The sequence below is a fragment of the Meriones unguiculatus genome, chromosome 11 (genome assembly GCF_030254825.1).
Source record: "Meriones unguiculatus strain TT.TT164.6M chromosome 11, Bangor_MerUng_6.1, whole genome shotgun sequence".
Classification (NCBI taxonomy): domain Eukaryota; kingdom Metazoa; phylum Chordata; class Mammalia; order Rodentia; family Muridae; genus Meriones; species Meriones unguiculatus.
Genome location: NC_083359.1, coordinates 94,568,709 through 94,588,819, shown reverse-complemented (window position 1 = coordinate 94,588,819; position 20,111 = coordinate 94,568,709). Strand labels below are relative to the sequence as shown.

Here is a 20,111-nt window from a genome sequence, read left to right as displayed (position 1 = left end):
CTCTTGGAAATATGGTTTAAGTAAAAGAGTTTATAACTAAATACAAAATAACACTTTAAGTAGGCTTTTAACTCTAGTGTAACAATTTCAAACCAGGAAGATGAATGAGCAAACAAAAGACACAGACATGTTAAGATATGTCTTGTAATTAGAAAACATAAGCAAAATGATTTCCTACAAACGTGAAGTTATGTGCTACAAGGGTCCAGTGAGCAAACAGAGCAATGGAGATATCTGAACTTGAGACATAATTCAGTAACTTTTTAAAGGAGGGTCAGACTTGGAAGGGAGATATACACCAGACAGAGGCCAGGAGGACTTACTCTAGGATATTTTTTCTGTCCCATGAAAACTTTCATTCAGTCATATAATAGTGAAGATTGTCTCAAGTATGTGATTTCACTCTCTTTTGGTGGGCAAACATCTGCCAAAAAGATTAAGCTTCAGTTTGAAAGTGCCAATTAATGAACCCAAAGCTGACTACCATTTGTGCCCATTACTTCAATGATTCCAAGGCCACCAGAAGTCCCAATGATACTTCCCAGAGTCGCAAGCTCCAGTGCCTTGAAATCTGTTTTCTTATTCTTAACTCTAATTTAACAAGTCATATAATTCTCTTTAAATTCTCGACACTGGCAGTTGTTTCCTTCCTCTGTCCCAGTATGTCACCAAATACTCTAAATAAACTGTAACCACCCCCTGTCTTTACTGTCTTTACTGTCTTTACTGTCTTTGCTGTCTTTACTGTCTTTGCTGTCTTTACTGTCTTTACTGTCTTTACTGTCTTTGCTGTCTTTACTGTCTTTACTGTCTTTGCTGTCTTTACTGTCTTTACTGTCTTTGCTGTCTTTGCTGTCTTTGCTGTCTTTGCTGTCTTTACTGTCTTTACTGTCTTTGCTGTCTTTGCTGTCTTTACTGTCTTTGCTGTCTTTGCTGTCTTTGCTGTCTTTGCTGTCTTTGCTGTCTTTACTGTCTTTACTGTCTTTGCATTCTATAACAATCATATTTGAAACAGACCCAGATGTCATCCACATTTAATAGAAGAGTAGGAAGGTATATTTCTGTTTTTAAAAGCAAAGAATTCATTTTGGTTTTCTATACGATAGTATTGTAGTCTTTCCAGAGGATTTAATATGACAGTCAAGGAAACAAGTGCATGAGGGAGTTTGATTATTCAGTTGGCTTTGGGAAATCTCCTTGTCCACCTTCTTAGTGTGTTTTAACTTAAAACAAAACAACCCCCCCAAAAAAAAAAACAAAACAAGCAACAACAAAACCCGAGGTGGTCTGCCCTCTCTAGGACATAACTTTTAAAACAAGCAAACCTATTGTCAATTCAAAGAGCAGAGGTTTGCTTCAAACCAATACAACCTTTACAGAGATTTCTGCCAATCAAGACTCCCCACCTTTTCTTTAAAGTCTGATAATGTAAGGAACGAACACCAGCTCCGGGTGAATCTGACTTGACATTCTGGCATCCAGTGTGGCCTGAGGTACATGCTGGCTCTATTTATACCAAGTGAAAAGCAGCAGGAGAGATTCCATCTCAGCTATGAGAAGGGCGAGAAGGCTCATCTATAACACTGCTGGATTCAACTACACAAAGTTCAGGGAAAAGCCTTGCAATGGGGTAGGACGGCAATGTATAGATGAATCTCGAGAGGAAAACTGTCTTGATTTTAGTAGGGTTAAGATACTTCCAAGAGTTACCTCCTTATATTTTACAGAAAGCTTAATAATATCAGATTACATATAGAGAAATAGGCCAAGCCTAAGAATGATAGAGAAGTGCACATATAGTCATAATGATCAATTAGGAGAAATCTTGCCCTCTTTTCCATCTGGATACATCCAAAAACAATGATGTAATGTCTTTCTGGGGACCGGGGGAAGCCTGAATATTCTGTGGAGCTTTGGGTGACTTCAACTCTTGCTGCTCTCCTTTTAACTTTATTTATACCACTTGGGCTTTCCGCTTGCCATGAATTCTGCATAGGGAAGCCTACAGGGGAATCACTTAAATGGTGGTGCTGAAAGTGTGCTATTTTTCAGACACTGTCCTACTCTACTTAAATTCTAGATTTGGTTCCCTGATGAATTCAACACAACTGCCAAATGGAGCCTTTCTTCCTCCTTCTCCCCCTTTTTCTCCTCCTCCTCCTCTTCCTTCTTCTTCTCCTATTTTAAGGCTAAATACGTATAAACCTTGGCACTATAATTAGAAAGACATAGTGAGTCCTAATCATCTATAAAGGTGCAGTTAACTGTCACCAACAAAGTGGCGTGTTTTCTCCCTGTCTGTGTGTATAAAAGACAGGGACACTTTTTCCAAAAAAGCATCAGAACATTTATCACTGCATGTGGCAGGGTAGGAAGGAAGGTGAGGGAACAGAGGCAGAGAGGGAGGCAGGGGGAAGCACATGAAAAAAACTGAAGTGTGACAGGAGAGAGAAAAGTGGAGAAGAGGTGGGGGAAGGGAACAAGAAAGAGGAAGGGACTTGAGGAAGATAGTCAGCATATGCAAATTAGTTAAGAGTTGCCAGAATCTGAAGTTTTAAATAATGCATTAAATTTAGGTTCCACAGTGTAAGTGAATGACAGTATGTCTGTTCAATTTGCATAAGTTACACAGGTTGAAGAAAGAGGCAGGCAGAAGTTAATAGACAACACTCATTCAGAGGCTGTTAGAATCTTCAGCGATAAAAAACAGTATATCCTCTGGGGGTTGGGAGCAGTGCAAGGGACTAAATTTCAGTAGAAAATAAATGGAAAGGAGAGAGGGGTGAGAAGAGAGAGGGAATACAGGAAAAAAAAAGAAATAGAAAGAAAAGAGGGTAAGCAAACTTTAAAACACAGAGCAGATTCAGAGAGTCTGTTTCCAGGGGCTTGGCCCCACATCGGAAAAACGTAGCCCAAGCAAAAGAATGGATGTAATGTCAGAGAGCAGAAACCAAGGCTGAAGACAAAGAGCAACAGAAAATGTACACTGCTCTATCAGTGTTAGAAAAGTTGGGGGTCAGACAGAGTGAGAGAACAAGAGCTAGAGAGCAAGGTACAGCACAGCCAATGAGGAGCAACAGCCTCCAGCCAAGGGTGGGAAGGGGAGAGACCATAACACAAACAGCAGACACACAGAGAAAACAATACTGGCCCCACTGATAAGCAGATATTCAGACCAACGATGCATGGATCCTGGGATCCAAATACCATATACTTTCTAGGAACCCTTCCCCCTTCTCCTGGATGCTAGACTAGGTCAGCGGCTTGAAGTCATTTAGGAAAGATATCCTTGAGACAGAAGCCAGCTGGGTGGCTCTGGAGACAGGGATTCCACCATACACTGTGCTCCGAGAACCCAGGAAAGTGTCTAGTGAGAGTAACCCTTTAGAATCACTCTAGTTCAGGGGTTCTCAACCTGTACCTCTTTTAGGAATTAACAGACCCTTTCATCAGGGTTGCCTGTAAGATATCCTGCACATCAGGTGTTTCATAACAGCAGTAAAATTACAGTTACAAAGTAGCAATGAAAATAGATTTATGGTTAGGGGTTGCCACAGCATGAGGAACTGTACCAAGGGGCCACAGAATCAGGAAAGTTGAGTACTACTGCTCCAAGGAGAGCAGAAAAACAGGTCAGAACCGCGGAGAGCTCCAAGTAGTGGGGCTAAGGCCTGAGCTACACACTAAGATGAGCCTTACCTCTTCCTCCTAAAGCCAAGCAGGGAAGCCAACTCCCAGAGGAGACATGAAGAGAGGCACGTGAGTGAATCCACTTGGGCCAGGAGCAAGGCAAGACCAACGTAGTTCCAGAACACACATGAGCCAGTGTCTAACACTACAGCACAAAAAGATCACCAGTAGCTTTGCCCAGTCTCTACTTAAAGCCCCTTCTTCTCAAACTGTTAGGTACAGCCTCATCTGAAGATTATAACAGAGAAGAATAACCCACCCACCGGCATCAGGGCAGTCTTATGTAAACTCAGTGGGTCACACGCAAAAGACATGACAGTACAAGGGTTGGGAAGAAAGGTTTCGGTATGAGAAGTGAGGATTAAGACAGGGCAACAGGGGATAAGTGAGGAAGAGAAGGATGATGAGGAAGGAGAGGGGTAGAGGCAGAAAGAGACAGCATAGAAATTGAAGGAGGGAGGTATAATGAAATTTATACACAGGTATGCAACTGTAAAGAACGTTTCAAAAAGGAAAACTGAAAACATTAGGAGGCTTCTGAATATGCACTGACTAAAAATGAATGAAAAATGTATAATGAATCTGAGGTGTTGGCGGCCAGTGGTATGTGTCCATGTTGAATCAGATGATATTGTTGAAGCCTCATTTCTGAGCACACACAAACTCTGTGCTGTTTGTGCCCTCATAACTTACGGCTGGGATAATGCTGCCTCAGCACAGATGAGATTATTTTACTTTTTCTAAGCATATACAGTTCTTTCCTTGAATGCAAATATGGCATCTCACCATGAAATACAAAGACCCCTTTTTAATTCCTACAACCATTCTTCAGTATGTAAGTATCAAATTAATACATCTTGGGACTGTATTATATTAGAATATTTAACTTTTTAAATAGCTATTTAAATTGCTGCTGGGTTTCATAAAAATTCATTCCAGGAACTTTGTCTTGGGACTAGGGCAGAATTTCTAACAATTTTTGAAATGGCCCTGAATAACCTTCTTTCAATTTATGATGTACAGGATGAAGTAGCACTCTCAACATTGATTCTACAAAAGTGTTGATGTTCTTTGTCTTGCAGTATCAAATATTTAAGCAGAATTAATGATAACTATCACATTAGTGTACAAATTTATTTTAGTGCTTAACAATAAAATCAAGGTATATTAAAAATAGCCTCAATAAATTTCTTTGTAATTTATTATTAACAAATGTTAGATTTGTATACATACTTTATAAACCTATATGTCCAGGGTCAGTTTTTAAAAAAAATGTCTCAGGCAAAAAGAGCTTCGTCAAAAGTTAGTTGAAAAGTCAAAGAAGCTCTGACCTTGAGTAATGACATCTACTTGCCCAAAACCACATATCCTGGCTACTGGCAGATAAAACAAAACCCAGCAGAGAGGTCCAAATAACAGAAAGTTTCTATTTCGCCACAAGGAACTATCTCAAAAACCCAAAAGAGAAAAGTTCCATGGCAAAGATATCTGCACTCACCCATGGAGCGATGCCCCAGTGTGATGGGTACCAGTTTCTTTCATGTTTTGCTTTCCGTCTTTTGTTTATGCTACTTAAATTATTTTTAGCTTTTTTAATCCCTTAGTTTATATCTAGCTTTTTAGTCTTGATTCCTCTATTCCCCTCTCCATGACCTGTGGTTCTCTCCTTTCCTCCAGTCCTGCCTCTCTCTCTGCTTCCCTCCCTGTCTTCCTCTCTCCATCCTAACCCGAGCACAGGGCATGGACTGGCTGAGGACTGTGATCTCCCTACCAAAGCCTCTCAAATATGGAGACTGCAAATAGAAATAGACTACTCACCTAGCATTTACTGTTTTTCTATTCTTAACATTCCCCATTCTTCTCTCCACCTTTCAACATTATACTCTATTGTGCATGATCTTCAACTTACCAGATTCTCAACTCAACCTTGGTTCTCTCTCTTTTATTATCTTATGCCATATATAGTTGTTTATTTCAGTATTATAGGTTGTTCACAATTTTTCCTTTGTTTTCTCTGCCACATTTAAATCAGTCTCTCTTTCTTTCTTTGTCTCTCTCTCTCTCTCTCTTTCTGTTTCTCTGATACTAACTGCTAGTTTCACTCTGCTTATTTTCTTTCCATATGTACCCTTGGGTAAGTCATATCTTACAGTGCACTACACTGGCCTTGCTCTTCCAGTCCTCTGAAGTTACTGGAGCTGAGAGGATGACTGATTTTAATTGGCTATTATTCTGCCTTTGTACTGGTCTTATCTATCACCTGTGGTTGCTTCTTCCATCTTCTGTGGCCTGTCTTCTACACCGAGAGTGGTTCTAAGCACCATGCGTAAGCCTTGGGCTGAGCGTCAAGCTATCAAATCACATCCATCATCTACTGGAGAAAAACTATACTTCAACTTTATTAAAACCTAGTCCATCTTGGACACTATAAATATTTAAATGAAACAATATGGATGTCTGAAATATACCAACCCATGACCTGGGCCTAGATGTGTAAATCTCAACAAAGAAAACACAAGAAAAATGAAGTCTGGGTAGCATGACTCCTCCAAAGGAAGCAACCACATAGTAACAGATTCAAGTAAAAGTGATGTACATGAAATCACAGATGAAGAATTCAATAGGATTGTCATAAGGTTCAGTGAAATCCGAGGACATAAATAAACTAGATTAATTCAAAGAAAATACAAACAGATTGCTTAATAAAAAAGAAGGCAAAAGAGATCTGAAAGATTAATTGAATTAATAGGAATACTATAAATATCAAATTAAAATTTGAAAATAAAAACTCAACAATGCCCAAACCCCAAAAACTCAGTGGTAAACGTCACGAGTTTAGTAGATTAAGTAGAAGACAGAATACCTGGGCTTGAAGATAAAGTGGGTAAATTGGAGACCCAAAAGAAGCTAAATACTTGAATAAGAACTTTAAAGTTGTATCTTTAAATATTCAATCATTTTTTTAGCTTATGTCAAAATGAATTAGAGTGTGTAAAATCTGGCCATTGTTACCAGCATCATTTCCAACAGGCTAAAGGTAAGAACTATCAAAACAGTGATTAACAAGTCAAAGAAAAAATAAAATCCCCACTTGTCTAGAATCATTCACATTTGTGTTGCTGTATATGGTAAAGAAAGGTACAGTCTGCCATTACTAACATGGATCCAACACAAACTCCAGGTCCTCTTTCTTAAAATTTAGTTCCCATACTCACATCTAAGAAGGTAATCCTGAACATGAGTGAGACGTGCAGAAGCAGGTGGAACTATGAGAAGCAGGTAAGAATGAACTACATTCATCTCCCTGAAAGTTACAAACAGCAACACACATGAGGGACCTACTTCAGCGTTGACTGAGTCACTGGGGTTTAAAAAGAGCTTCAAGGAAATCTTTACTCACTGTCTTATTTGCAAAAAGTCATTCCTTAATGCTCTCTGCCTATCTAAACTAAATAAGTTCTTCATGGCCCACTTCTTAGATACATACTCTGTTCAACTCCAGACAACACGCCATGCTTACCAGCTTCAGTATATACCATAAAAGCTGAAGAAGGACTCACATCTAGGGACTTGAACTATGTAGTACCTGTCTTTAGAAACCTCTGTGCCCTCTCCAGCATTTTTGAACTCCAGCTTCCTCTGTGTCTACCTCCAACTGCTAGGATCACAGAGGAGAGCCACCATATCCAACCTCTCTGGAATGTTTTGTTTTATTTTGTTTTGTTTTCTCTCTCTCTCTGCTATACTTTCTGATAAAATGGAGAAGACCCTGCTGCCTTAAGGTCAAAAGAAAAATGGATGCCTGGCAAAGCTGCAACCCCTGAGGGGGAGGTGATCAAAGAGGAGGCCACTGAGTTCATGTCAGAGACAGGCCCTGTTCCCATTACTAGGGAACCAACTTGGACACTGGACTGCCACGGGCTATATCGTTGCAGGGGTTCTAGGTTATCTCCATGAATGGTCCTTGGTTAGAGTATCAGTCTCAGAAAACACCCCTGTGTCTAGATTTTTTGGTTCTGTTGCTCCTCTTGTGGAGCTCCTCTCCCCTCCAACTTCCTTCATAAGATTCACTGCACTCTACTCAAAGTTTGGCCAGGCCACAGAGGAAGACAATGCAGCCACTCCTGACGAGACCTAATAATGTAGGATCAGTGGACTGGCGGAGGCGCATTGGTGGAGAAGAGGAAAGTAGGGTGGGATTAGGAAGGGAAGAGGGAGGGAGCTACAGGTGGGATACAGAGTGAATAAAATGTAATATATATATATATTACATATATATATATATATATATATATATATGGGAAAACAGATGTAATTATGAAGGTTGTATTGTCACTGTTCACATCAGGGGTCACCAGTGAGACTCAAGACAGACCCTACCCTGCTTATTTACTGGGTCCCTCTGCAACAGTTACTCTGCTCTAACTGTTGGTGAAAAAAAGAAATTTCCCATCATCTGCTCCAAAAGCCTAGAATGGATGCTCCATTCTGTGTGTTCCCTTTAATCCTTATGACTGCTCCATGAGAATAAATGGAGTGTATTAGCCATTAAAATTCAAAATCCTTTTGTTATATATCTAGTCTGTCACAACAGTAATACCATACACAGTATTATAGTTATAAATCCCAAAGAACTACCCTTGAGCATGATCAAAAGTTATCCAAGTAAGGTGCACTTTATCAAATGTAATTTACCCAATGTAAAATGGAGGTTAAGTATCATTAGCTAATTGTGCTTTCTTTTTTATTACACTGCTGATTTTTCATTTTAGGCATTTACTTAGAAGTATATAAACATTTTTAGGCCTAAAGAAAACAAAAACTAGAGGTTATTATTGTCTAATTCATTGAATTGATTGAGTATGCTGTACACATAGCTATAAGAACGGCATATTCAAAAAGTAATAAATCTTCCAAAATCTAAAACAAATCCAGATTCCACAAAACCTATGTTTGTCTAATTATAGCTTTGTATTTTGATGTGGTTTCCTATGTAAATACATTCTAAGGCCTACAGCTGGAATGTATTATATTAAAAGCACATGTTAAAAGTTATAAAGTACCACAGGCTGAAGAAATGGCTCGGGAGCTAAGAATGCTTGCTGATTTTGCAAAGGAACCAAGATCAGTTCTCACCGCCCTTTTTGGGTCACTCATAATTGCTCCAAGGGATTTGACACCCTCTTCTGGCCTCTGTGGAACCTACATATACATATGCATGTATACGTACATACATACATACATACATACACACACACACACACATATAACACAATCACACACATACAAATTCAGATAAATTAAAATAAACCTTAAAGGTCACAAAGTACTAAGTGTTTATGATGGGTCCCTAAATCTAAATAGTCATATTAAAAGATATTTGGTGTTCCCAAAACTATTTTAGGTTTTCAATTTATAAGCAAAATGAAACTAAAATAACAGCCTGCTAATACTCAGGTTATTGCTGAACAACACTCTGAAGTGACCTAGCAATCACCAAAAGAAAACATCATCTGAATCTAAAAATGGGTGCTTAAAGTAAATAAATAAAAGTGAAACAAAGATACAGAGGTAAAATAGATTGCCTTTCATACTTTTTTATTTTCATAATTTTTATTTTTTATATTAATCACAGGTTATTTACTTTGTATCCCAGCTGTAGTCCTCTCTCTCATTCCCTCCCAATCCCGCCTTCCCTCCCTCATCTCCTTCCTGCCCCTTTCCAAGTCCACTGATAGGAGAGGTCCTCCTCCCCTTCCATCTGACCTTAGCTTATCAGGTATCTTCAGGACTGGCTGTAATGTCCTCCTCTGTGGCCTAGCAAGGCTGCTCCTCCCTCGGAGGGAGAGGCAGGGAAGTAAGGGAGTCAAAAAGCCAGCCATTGAGTTCATGTCAGAAATAGTTCCTCTTACTAGGGAACCCACTTGGATTTTGAGCTACCATGGGCTACATCCGAGCAGGGGTTCTAGATTATATCCATACATGGTCCTTGCTTGGAGAAACAGTCTCATAGGAGACCCCTGTGCCCTGATATATTTGCTCCTGTCCTCTCCAGGTCATACTAACTCCACCATCTTTCATATGATGCTCTGCACTCTATGGAAGGTTTGGTTATGAGTCTCAGCATCTGCTTTGATACACTGCTAGGTAGAGTCTTTCAGAGGCAGTAGGTTCCTGTCCTGTTTCTTGTTTTCGCCTACTTCCAATATCTATCCCATTTGTCTTCCTAAGTGAGGATTGATCACTCCGGGTCCTCTTTCTTGTTTATCTTCTTTAGGTGTACAGATTTTAGTATAGTAGCACTAGTATCAGACAGTTTGGAAATGGAGCACACGCATCTGCCAAATTCTTTAGCACACCAGAAAGCAGTACTCTAAAGGCAACTGGCATTTTGGGTAGCAGTACCCAGAGGTTCTGCATAGGTACTCCCACACGGGGTCAGTGGAATGTACGCACTTCCTCTGCCCATTGTTACTACGGGAGTTTCTAAAGTGAAATTTTTAGAGTTTAGGTGGTAATGCACAATGGCAAGATGGAAAAGAGTGCCAGCTATCGAACCCCTTATCTCAGTTTACTGAATGTAAATTTTAACACTTCCATTTACTGTCTCCCCTCACCAGAACCAGTACATTTTTCTGTTTTTCTAACCACATTTCCTAAGGCTAAAATATATCTTACAGTGGATATATTTAACTGTCATCGATTGTTTATTTCCCTAACTCTTTGGTGAGAACATTTCTACCTGAAAAAGAGAAGAAATCTATAAAATTTATCAGGACCTCCTAAATATGACTTGACACTACCTGCTCAAGGCATACTGTAGAGAGGCTTTTATTTGTTTTAGGGTAAATAAAAAACACATCACCTAACCATTGGCGATGTGGATCTCTATGACTGTCTACCTCTATTCACTATTTAAATGCCACAAATGGTCTTCCTTTGTACTGCTTATAGAAGTTTATATGCACAAAGCACCCGACAATCAGACACATTTTTACTTAACTAAAAAAATACCACACTGCATGCTACCACAGACTATGAACTTGTCAAAAATCTGTTAGAACATGAAAAAGTCTTTTAAAGACACATAATTATATAAGCCTAATTACAGTTCCTTAAATATTTAATATACAGAATAAATACAAACTTGTTTTATCTAATTCATCTTTGAGATTCCATACATAGTCAAAGAAGATATTTTATATTTACATTTCCCATTTAATTAAGAAGGACAAAGACTGAGAAAAATGTCCCGAGATTGAACTGTACTGTGCCCTTAGTAAGCCGGGAGCATCATGAAATGCTTCTAACGCAGCATGTCTGTGTACAATAAGCTACCTATCGCATAAGAATGGGGAGGGGTATTAATGAGACACTGGAAGAAAAGTGCTGAAAGCAGTATAGACACATGACAAATTGCTGGCCCTCTGTAAATTGCATCTATTTCACATGCTTCCCCCAAAAATACGTATTTCATCTTGATTTCACTGGACACACAACTGACTTGAAGCTTCTATTTTGATGTACTTTTTAATTAACAAAATCTTTCTGAATTAAATTTCTTCATGTTACTGATCCTAAACTCTAAAATCTTTATTTAGTGATACAAAAGACCCTGTGATGACTTAGTGTCATTGTTTATATTCATATCATCAATCACCAGCACAGAAGAGATGAGAGTAGGCTAAATGATTTCTGGCTTTAAAACATTCTTTAAAACTGGGCCAGAGTCTAAGGTGCTCAAACACAAGCACCAAATGAGCTGTTATTTGTAATTTTGCTTCTTCTCAAGAGAGATAAGGTTGTTTTTACAATATTGATATCATTTTTCAGTCATTTATTTATTTATGAACAATTCTGTCAGGCTGCTATTTAATTAATTCCCTTTACCTGTGCAGCTAACTTCCTGATGCATGTCATTTCAAAACAATAATAAGTAAAGAACATAGCCAGAATAAAAATGAATATGTGTTTTATGAGTAAAATACAAGATATTGTGTCTTAAGGGTTTTCTGGAGCAAAGAGGATTTAGAAATATGACATAAAAATCACTATTTGTCTGGCTATCCTGAATATCACTCTCTTTCTCAATATGTCAAAAAGCAGTGTTCTTAGTGGAAAACCTTCTGATATCACAATGGAAATGTCCCCACAATGACAGCGAAAACATCCTAGGGACTCTGTTAAACACCAATGCTTTTCACGATCATCTTTCTTACAGATCACAGAAAAACCATTTTGTGATGGTTAAATATTTAAAGAAAAGCAGAACTTCCATTTCCATTGAATATACTAAAATGTCTTGAAATACCTCCATAAGCATAAGCCTTGGCATTAAAAGCTACTCAGTTTACCAGGAATGAATCATGAGATAGAAAAATGTGTGCAAATGCCACTAGTACATATTTCCCATGAAAGAGAGTGTAAATGCACTCATCCTGAGAATATACTTTCCTTAAACAAAATTTAAAGTTTCTCAGGGAAATAGAATAAAGACATTTTCTTCCAAATGCATACAGGTTAAATAAAGCTATTTTTTTTTCTCTATACACTATTGCTTTACAGCACATTTTCCAGCACAAAACAAAAGAATTTGTATCTCCCTAAAAACTGACCTGGCCTCAGTTCCAATACCAGGCCTAACTGACATTGAAAAGCTTATCAGGAGTAGTGATGGGATGACTCAGAAAGCTTGTCTGAAACTGACAACCAGCAGTAGTGTCACTAACAGTGAATGTGAAGTAGGACACTTGCAAAGTTCCTACCTAGAGTTTACAAAGTATCTTGGTAACTGAATGAGGGAATTCTGCTGGAGTGGTTCTCAACCCAGATTCAATGGGTATATGCAAAGAGGCCATCTCAGGCCAACAACTTTCATTCGAAATTTGATGAGACGTAAGTCAGACTTCAGTAAGCCAGAAACTGAATATAATATCAAACACAGACGTCCTACAGTGCAGAACAACACAGGAGCTATCTTTCTTATCTGAATTCCTTTAATGAAGCTTCTGGTATCAGGAGATGCAGAGGGAATGGCTTGTTTAGCAGAGTATCCACTCTCTACAGAAGAGACTTCCTACACCACAGTCAAATGCCCGTTTGTCTGCCCAGCTCTCCTCTGTACTCTGCACGAACCACTTTCCATCTCTGGCATGGTCCATTAGAAGAGGTAAGACGACCCAGCCTCAGAGTCCTCTAGGCGTCTTTACAAATAAATATAGGTCCCTTTTAGAAAAAATGGGGATCCTTGCATTACCTTAGTGGTGTCATCTTGGACCACTTATTGTGACAAACACCCGTCTGGATCTTAATCTCTGTTAGGAATAGTCAGGGGTATTTATAAGCCTTTCTCCCTCAATCAGCTGTTAATTTAATACATACTTTTGATAGTTGGCAAAGATGAAGGTAGTGTCTTGTATACTAGAATTGGCATAAGGCTACCAGAAGCTTCTAGAGTGCAATAAAGTCTCAAAAATTTCAATAAAGGTTCAACATACTGTATAAGTTTGTGTCCTTACAAAATGCAAAATGGTTAGCCTGTCCACCCAGTCACCTATGGATTCCAAGAGTCTGGCTGTCCTATTCTAATCCATGCATTCCTAGTGGATTTGGTAGTGTACAGCGTGGAGGAGTTGTCTGCTCTGAAATACCAACAGAAGCAATGCGGTGCCACATACTTTGTTGCAACTTCCATATCACATGAAGAAAGTCTAGGAATTGACCCATTGTCTGTCACTGGTTTTGAGATTGCGCCAGAAAAATATTTGGACATGATCTCATTTCTTCCCACTAAGACTGACTCCATAGTCTCTTGCTTCCCACCCAGCAGCAAAGCTACAAATTAGAGATATTCCTCAGTCTATGGTGAGGAATGGGCACCATTAGCAAGTTCTAATATCTACAGCTCACTACTGTACAGATTTGCTATATCTTGCTGAATGGCATCCTGGAGACTACATTTAAAGTATCACTTCATGACCACGTCCAGCGGGTCTACCTATTCAAGATGTCCAGAAATGTGTTTCTTCAGACACCTGTCCTTGCTTTTTCTGATTCATGTCACAGGTTAGATCAAAGAATCTACCGTGAAATAAAACTTGAAGAGGGTAAGATTTTCTTCCATATTTCAAATACAGTATAAATGTGTCATAGGGTTTTAATGGCATCCACCTAAGCTAAAATGCCAAGAGCTCATCCCTTGCTTGCCTCTTTCCAAACATATGAACCCTCAAATAAACTTACATCAAAACTAAGACCAACAAAGAAGATGAAATGGTGGAGTCTCTGGAAATATATGCTAATGAATATAATAATCAGGGCAGTCTCTCTGGACAGTTTTACCTGTCCTTCCTGGGTAAATCTCACTGAATAGCAAATTCTAAGATTCCACCCCTTCCTTGCTATCTGTAGAAGATCCAAGGAGACACAGCCAACCATAAGCCATTTCAAAGCTTGTCTTCTAATGAAAGTGCACACTCTTAGGGATTCCTATAATCAGAAAGCACGGAAATACTTACTTGTTTCGCCTTTGTCTTTGAAATTGTGTCAGAAATTGGTTTCTTTCTTTCCTTTACAGCAGTTTTAGAAAATAATTCTTCAAATTCATGACAATCTATGGATGGCTCTTCAATCTTTTCCCAAATAAGAGAAGGGCTGGAGTCTCTAAAATTAATCAAAAGAACAATAAAGGGGTATCCAAAGACCTACATCATAATGAACAAAAACAAACAAGGCAAAGAAAAGAAGGGAAGGGAGGAAACTGAAAGAAGAAAGATAAGGAAGAAAGAATGTTTTATCAACTTATGAAAAAGTTAAAATGTCATCTACATGAGTAAGACATTTGTTCAGTGACAATTTTCTTATATTCTTCATTATCACATCACCCCACGAAAATATCAAAGAAAAGGCCTTCTCGGAGTGGGCAAGAGGAGCAAAGAATGCTTGATTTCTTACAACCCAATTTGATTTAGCCTAGTAGATTATTTGAGGATTAAAGAAAAATAAGCATCTCCAAGGCTAGATGAGTAGTAAACACCTTTAATCCCAACTGAGAAAGGAGAAGAAGGTGAACATCTATGAGTTCCGGGCTATCTTGGGTTGAAAAGCAAGTTCTAGGCCCAGCCAGGATTGCATTGTAAGAGCCTATCTCAAAAATTAATTAATTGTTCAATGTATACAAACATACATGCATGCATATATACATGTATATTTGTGTGTATGCATGCATGTGTGTATGTATGTATGTACGTACATATGTATGTATGTTTATTCATTTCTAGGGCTGGAGAAATAGCTCAGAAGTTAAGCAGTCTTATTACTCTTCGAGATAATCTGAGCTCAGTTTCCAGCACCCACATCAGGCAACTCACAGCCACCTGGGGCTCTAGCTCCATCAGATCTAATACCCTCTTCTAGCCTCTAAGGGCACCTGCACAAACGTGTCATACAAACATACATGTAAATAATAAATGAATAAAAATCAACCTTTACAAAGTATATATATATATATATTCTAAAACAATACCCTCTTTCTGTGCACTGCCACCCACCTGCTCATTGTCATATTCCTTCTTAATGCCTCCATGTTTGTGCAGTGCCACTGAGAAAGAGTCAATGTCATTTATACAAAGTAAAATAATGAAACGGAACATAATGTCCTGGTCCTGGAGAAAATGGGTTTGAGAGCAGTTTAGAGTCATCAATGTATGATGAGAGAATGGACTTAGAAAGAGTCAGGGTATACAGCGTATCATCTCCTGGGAAGATGTAGTGAAGAGAAAATCAATACAAGAAGCATAAAGGACCCTTGTTCCCAAACTCATGCAACTTGGTTCAAATACATCAAGGAATCATGATAAACTAAATAAAAAAAAAACATAGCCAATGGCATCTAAAGTGTGTGCTTTCCCGCCTTCTCCCCTCTATTTAGTGACCAAGCCTTCTATCACTGTCTCAGAGACTGCGGATTAGATTATAAGCAGACAAATTGTATGCCACTTGAACACACTTGGTGAAAAGTGTTAGTTCACGATGGCCATTCCCAACTGTGATGACGTAACTTGGCCTTGTGCCTTTAGAAGTCACCAGGCATTCTCAAAGTTAAGTTACTTTACACACGTAGTCTGGATATGTTTTTATATGTTTCTCAAGAAAGACACTTTCTGAACAAGACAGAATCATAATGCAAGTCTGTGCCATTTAAAGGTGCAGGGTTCATCTCGGAGAGTCAGTTTGCCTATGGATTGGATTTACATTTTTAAATGGCTGGTTAGAAAGAGATTTAATTAGCAAAGCCAAGAAGTAAAAACTAATTACATAACACATGTGTCTGCTTCTCTGACCTGGCTGCTTTTATAGACAAGCCTTGCTTCAGATGTTTTGAGTGTATGGGGCAGTCAAGTCTTCTAACCACAGGCAAAAGCATGTAGGCTAAAAAAAAAAAAAAAAAAAAGAAAAAGAAAAAGAAAGACTCCCTTTACTCCCTTTATAAAGAAAAACTTAACTCTATAAATGTGCATCTCAGAGAGGCATCTATGGCATATTTATAACCTTTGATACTGCAGGAGAAAATAAATTGCTTTAGGAAACACTGATTTCAAAATCTTACCTAACTTCTAGAGTTGTACTTAAAATACCTTAAATTCTACTTTCCCCACAATGCTCTACGGTAAGGCACCCCCAGTAGGAGCAAACTGAAGGGATAAGCTTGCTTCTGGGTTACCTTTTGCTATGGAGTTGAATTCTTGTCCAATAAAGAGGCTTCATTGGCCGGCAAGGCTCAATTGGCTGCTTCCTAGCCCCTCTGTCCTGATTCATCCCTAATCCAAACAAGCCAGTTGGCAATGGAGGAAAAAGGAATCCACACACTTGAGGTGCTGCTGGTAAAGTGCTACTCCCGACTTGTGAGGAGACTGAAGGACCTGAGCCAGGCAACAGTGGGGGTGGAGGAATGCCTGCCCCTGGGGGAGGTGGGGCTGGAGGTGGGACCCCCATACCTGGTAGAGGAGGAGGTGGAGGAATAGCAACCCCAGGTAGAGGAGGAGGAGGGGGTATGCCCACTCCAGGCAAAGGAGGGGGAGGGGGTATGCCCACTCCAGGAAGGGGAGGGGGAGGGGGTATGCCCACTGAAGGTAGTGGAGGGGGAGGGGGTATTCCCATTCCAGGAAGTGGAGGGGGAGGGGGTATTCCCATTCCAGGAAGTGGAGGGGGAGGGGGTATTCCCATTCCAGGAAGGGGAGGGGGGAGGGGGTATTCCCACTCCAGGAAGGGGAGGGGGAGGGGGTATTCCCACTCCAGGAAGGGGAGGGGGAGGGGGTATCCCCACTCCAGGAAGGGGAGGGGGAGGGGGTATTCCCACTCCAGGAAGGGGCGGGGGAGGAGGTATCCCCACTCCAGGGAGAGGAGGGGGAGGAGGTATTCCCATGTCAGGAAGGGGAGGAGGAGGGGGTATTCCCACTCCAGGAAGGGGAGGGGGAGGGGGTATTCCCACTCCAGGAAGGGGAGGGGGAGGGGGTATCCCCACTCCAGGTAGAGGAGGGGGAGGAGGTATTCCTAGTCCAGGGAGAGGAGGAGGTGGGGGAGGGGCTGGCAGCATTTCTGTTCCCTGTAGACTTGTAGGTTGTGGGGCTGTTGTACTGGGAAGAGCAGGCACTGTTATGTTGGAGAGGCAGGGCGGTGGGGGAATGGCCATGGCCAGGCTGGAGGACTCTGTACAAGGCAGAGGTGGTGCAGGTGGGATATGACAGCTGTTCTCCAAGGAGGAGTAAACAGAATGTTCATGGCTGGTTTCCAACTCAGTCTGCAGAGATGGCTGGGAGGGCTGGCCCTGACCGTCAGACCCGAGGAGAGAGGGAGGCGGTGGTAGTTGTGATGCGCTCTGCACGGCTGGTTGGGCATCTAGCTGGACTGATATTCTCCTTGGAGACACAATCAGAGAAATCTCTGAACAGAATTTTGTCTGAGGTCCGGAGGGTGAGGTTACAGCAGCTGGCTCTCCGCTTTCAGCTGCAGGAGGGCCTGGGGGACCCTCCCGTGGTACCTTTAGAGGTGGCAGTGTCAGGACCCTACCCTCTTCTGTTGGGGAAGTTTGTATTGATTTTGCCTCAAGAGTCCTTGGAGGCTGTGCAACTTTCCCACGCAATCTGAGAGCATCCAGACCAACTTCTTCTGGGGCTGCCAATCCATTCTCAAGTCCTGGAAGGCCTCTGGGCCCCTCCAAGTCCAGGGCTGGATATTGCTTTTCTAGCTCAGCTATTTTCGTCCTCAGATCCTCAATGGTCTGTTCCAGTCGCTGAATTACAGTTGTCTGTCCTTCAGACTTCACGTCGAAAACTTCCTGAGAGACAAGGACAGGCAAAATGAATAAAATAGAGGAAAAAAAATCCAAATATCTGAAGAATGGGGAATTAAAGTCACACTTGGACTGCCTCCCTAAAGATTCTACTAAAAGTCCTGTGTGGATCCTCTTTCCACGCTTGGATTTTAAAGTGCCTCAGAGATAGTCCTTTTAAATCCTAAGATACCTATTTGTCTCAGCTTTACACAATGCCAACTGAGCATGGGCAACTGTGGTGGTAAGTTTTAAGTGTCAAATTTATCACAACCGAGGATCACTTAGGCAGAGAGGAATTACTGAAATCAAGTTAGCCTGTGAGAATGTCTGTGGATGGTTGTCTTGGTTACTTTAATGGTGGGATGGAAGTACCCACCCCCGACTGGACCCTCAGCTGTAGATAGGTGAAGAAAGATAGCTGAATGAAGAAAGCAGGCAGCAAGGGAGCATCCATTCATTTCTCTCTGCTCTTGACTCTAGCATCAGGACTAGCTGCTTTGAGTTTCTGCCATGACTTCCCCTTAATGGTGGACTGTAACCCCGAACTATAAGACACATATATTCTTTGCTCTGATTATTTGCTTTTGGTCGGGATTTTTATCACAATAATGAATTAAAACTAGACTAGAACCTAAGAACAGGGAAGAACATTCTACCAGACAAATGCTTGCTCTTCTAACTATCAATTGATGCTATTAGTACGTTATCTAGAGACTTTGGAAGTTAATTCTGAATTTTAAAAGCAACCACTAGCTTTTAAAAGTGGTCAGAGTCAGCCCGACACAGTGGCACACACCTGTAATCCTAGCACTCAGGGAGGCAGAGGCAAGCGGATCTCTGTGAGTTCAAGGCCAGCCTGGACTACAAGGCGAGTCCAGGATAGCCAAAGCTACACAAAACATACCCTATCCTGAAAAAAAAAAAGGTGATCACAGTCACCAATAAACCAATAATAAAAATATGTGAAGTATTATTGACAAATATAAAACCATCCTTTATGAATGTATGTCATGATTCTGTTATCACATTTACTACAGTTTTAATATTTTACAGAAATCACTGATGGTTCTCTAGAAATTATAAAGGTAGACATTTTAAATGGGCAAAATTTTGAGGGCTACATATGATTTATATAAACTTAGGCATACACACACAAACCCTGACATCAACATGTTTCAACAACATTCAAAAGACCAAAGTATTAATACATGCAAATGGTGTAATATATATTCTAAGTAGTTTATGGTAAAAGATATCTCAATTTATAGACACTTTTATTTCCAATTTGACCATTATATAAATGTCTATGCTGCAGTTATGATGTTAACAAACTTAAGTAACAAAAATGCAAAACTCTAACACTGAAACTCATCTCAAAACAACTTGGACCATTCAGCTTTTTCTTGTGACATTGGATTACTCAGATGTATAGTATCCTAATATGTATTATTTTTATGTACTTCATTCACTTTTTAAAAATAGATAGCTAACACACTTAAATAATTTCCAAAGTTGAGAAAATAAGGACCTGATAATTTAGAAATACACATAATCTTCAAGGTTCAAAGAATTCCAAGTTTATGGAGTAATAAGAATTAAAACTAAGAAATGGCAGAGGAAACAGTGATAGAATAAAATTCCAGAACTTAAACACTGTAATTAGTTGTGTGGTGCCAGGAAGGTTCAGAGTTAAGGAATTATTGTGGCTATTAAAAATAACACTACGAAGACAAAGATGTAATGCTTTTGCAGAGCCCTTTTTATATAGATAAGTTTATAGACAAATGAAAAAGATGATAGGATGAAAGAATTTCCTTATTCTTCTCATTATTTCTACTTCAGAGAAATAAAAAATCCACAGTTTTCCAGAATTTGCATTCACCTTTTGACCATGTTTATCTCATTCCATGAAATATTGGAAGTTACAATTTTTTTTTTCCATCTAGGAATCAGAGTAATTAAGCTCTTCTCAAACCTTAGCTGGCTACGTTGGAACCCAAGAAAGACCAGCAACCTTGGCACTCTTATAGAATGGTCAAAATGTAAGTAAGATTTTCAGTTCTCCACTTAGCTGAGAGTCATCAAAGAA

The 20,111-nt window shown here is 39.8% G+C and overlaps 1 protein-coding gene across 1 annotated transcript in view; it reads right to left on the bottom strand.

Annotated features, from left to right (window-relative positions):
* Fmn2 (formin 2) overlaps positions 1-20,111 on the bottom strand; it is a 312,755-nt gene that overhangs the window by 199,409 nt on the left and 93,235 nt on the right. Inside the window, exons 5-7 of the mRNA XM_060364725.1 lie at positions 16,948-18,025; positions 16,412-16,913; positions 14,208-14,352 (exon numbers count right to left, since the gene is read on the bottom strand). Coding sequence (XP_060220708.1) covers positions 14,208-14,352; positions 16,412-16,913; positions 16,948-18,025 — 1,725 coding nt within the window. The remainder of the gene's footprint in view (positions 1-14,207; positions 14,353-16,411; positions 16,914-16,947; positions 18,026-20,111) is intronic.